Source organism: Diachasma alloeum, unplaced genomic scaffold (genome assembly GCF_001412515.2).
Source record: "Diachasma alloeum isolate Michigan unplaced genomic scaffold, Dall2.0 Dall_scaffold_00279, whole genome shotgun sequence".
In the NCBI taxonomy this organism is placed as follows: domain Eukaryota; kingdom Metazoa; phylum Arthropoda; class Insecta; order Hymenoptera; family Braconidae; genus Diachasma; species Diachasma alloeum.
In genome coordinates this window covers 223848-226689 of record NW_021680418.1, presented here as the reverse complement: position 1 = coordinate 226689, position 2842 = coordinate 223848, and the positions used below count along the sequence as shown (strand labels likewise).

At 34.1% G+C, this 2842-nt stretch overlaps 1 protein-coding gene across 1 annotated transcript in view; it reads right to left on the bottom strand.

Moving 5' to 3' along the window:
* Window positions 1-2017, bottom strand: part of LOC107038237 (retinal homeobox protein Rx1) — an 11333-nt gene extending 9316 nt beyond the window's left edge. Inside the window, exon 1 of the mRNA XM_015257225.1 lies at window positions 1741-2017. Coding sequence (XP_015112711.1) covers window positions 1741-1819 — 79 coding nt within the window. The 5' untranslated portion in view covers window positions 1820-2017. The remainder of the gene's footprint in view (window positions 1-1740) is intronic.
* Window positions 2018-2842: the final 825 nt, after the last annotated feature.

Sequence of the window (2842 nt, the reverse complement as noted above, 5' to 3'; positions counted from 1 at the left end):
CCCGCCAACCGCCCCCTTTCTCATTCTCATTTTGGTTTTTCATTAAATCGGGGAACGAGAGCCAATCAAACTGATATTAAATGTACCAACGGTCTTTCAATCTTTATTAGGTTTCTTTGGGCGAAATGAAGTATTGATCGACATTGAAATCATTGATTGATGATTATTGATTATTTTTTTACGATCATTGAGGTAATTCGAGTCATCTGGAGGTGCCGAAAGGACTCAGAGATTTTTTAAGATGAATTTTTTCCAATTCAATCGGGGGTTTTTTGCTATAAAGTAATCAATAATTATTTTTGATGATCATTGAGGTAATCCGAGTGATCTAGAGATACTGAAGGGATTAAAATATTTTTTAAGAGAAGTTTTTATGATTCAATTGTTTTTTTTTGCGATAAAATGAGGAAATTCGAAAATTGGCCGAAAAATATTGGATAAGTATTTTTTTATTTTTAAACGTCATGAAAAATTGAGAGCGGATGTTTTCAATTTCCTTCGACTTAATCATTTTTCATCTAATTTTCATATCTAGGAATGAAGAAATTTCATGCAAAATTCCAATTGCTCCAGAAAAAAATGTGATCATATCTGTAATAAATTGAAATCATTGATTGAGGATTATTCATTAATTTTTAGGATTATTGAGGTAATCCGAGTTCTCTAAAGATACTGAAGGGATTTAAATCTTTCTTAAGATGAATTTTTTCTAATTGAATTGTTTTTTTTTTTTGCTATAAAGTAATCAATAATTATTTTTGATGATCATTGAGTTAATCCGAGTCATCTAGAGATTCTGAAGGGATTAAAATATTTTTTAGTAGAAATTTTTATGATTCAATTGTTTTTTTTTTTGCGATAAAATGAGGAAATTTGAAAATTGGCTGAAAAATATTGGATAAGTATTTTTTTATTTTTAAACGTCATGAAAAATTGAGAGCGGATGTTTTCAATTTCCTTCAACTTAATCATTTTTCATCTAATTTTCATAAATTTTCATTTCATAAATGATTGATTGATGATTATTCATTATTTTTTATGATCATTGAGGTAGCCCAAGTCATCTAGAGGTACTGCGAAATTTTTAAATTCAAAATTCGCTTTTTGCTTGAAATGTGTTCATTTTAAAACGACAAAATTCCGAAATTGAATAAAAAATATTAAATAAACATTTTATTTCTACAAAAATTGGGGATGTCTCAGTCAATTGAATAATCGTCTGCACGACATCAGAATGTTTCGGATACAATGCCTGCGTTTGATACTTCGTGTCCAATATTTCTCCCCCAATTTTCATATTCAGTAATAAAAAAAGTCACGCAAAATCCCAACTTCAGAAAAAATTGAAAAACATTAGTGTTCACAAATTATTGACAAAAAGATCCTCAACGTTCAATAACACAATTCAATCATCGCAAAACGTCCGCCCGTGCCCCAGTATAAAATCGTGCCCGAATGAAAGCTCTGACATTCAACCTCACCTACTGCACTTCCAAACAATTTTAACAAAATAAAAAACATTTTTCAACAACACAAAATAAAAAAATCCCGAGATCAACTCTAAACCTCGAAAACATTCTAAAAACATGTTTAAAAAATTTTCTTGATCGCCCTCGAGCCCAATTAAAACCATCTCCATCCGCTTAAATAAATAAAAAAAACATATCAATAATTACCTTCATAACCGTAAAACCCAAGAGGTATACGGTGAAATGGAATAAATAAAAAATAAATAATTACCTTCATTTTTCGTCGAATGGCCGAGTATCTGTTCAATGCTGTAAGCATTGCGCTTCTGATTGCAAGTCTGTGCCATCATCAAACTCCTCAACAGATTGTTAACAAGCACTTGTCAATAATTTACCAACAAAACCGCTGAATTAGTGTCAATTTTCAATTGTTCATTGTTTCAACTGTCGGCCCGAATCAACCAAATCGTCCATTGATTGATTAAATAAATACTAATATTGTCGTAAACACAATTCGTTGGTATTCAGAGGCCGTGAGAAATGCGTTATTCAACGGCGCAACACGGACTAACCCTCAAACGTGAAAAGCAGCCCTTAATAACGCACACACCCGCCCCACCACTCCTCCACAAAGCAACACCGCCATATTAGCCAATGGGCCAATGGGGTGTCACAGCGCCGTTACGCAAGCTCCCCCACTCGTTGAGGGTTGAATGATGCTTCGGGGCGGGGAATATTTTACTCTGTCGCGTAAAATCTCCCGGCTATTTTTTTTTCATCACTTTTTTTTTACCTCCACCACTCCAACACTCATTTTACCAAGCCTTACACAACTTCGACCCCTCACTTGGACCGGTAATTCGCATATGATTCGCGGCTTTTCTTCCAACCCACCTCCCATTGACTTCAACTTCACGCGACGCTGATGACTCGAGTGGTTGAGGAAATGCCCTCGATTATCATTTTGCTTCCGGATGGAAGCACCGTAATCGTTCTAATTTAGGTTTTCTATTTTTTGTGTTATATCGACCCGTTATGATCCCAAAAGTCCGAAAATGCATTGTTTGAATGGTGTCCGTACGTTCACATGTATGTGCACTGATAGAACGGATTAGTTACTGTTAACGAATGGATTTTGGTTGGAGATTAGAGTCTATTCGGTCCCACCAAATGTTCATTCGTTAATAGTTAACGAATGTATATTTGAGGAGCCTTGTTTGACTTGACTTTCGCCATTCAAGTGAACCATTCGTTAACTATTAACGAATATTCATTTGGTCATATTCAACTCCACCATTCGTTAATAGTTAACGAATCTCGTTTGGAATAAATGAATCATTCTATCAGTGTGTGTATGTAACAAACTTTTTTTT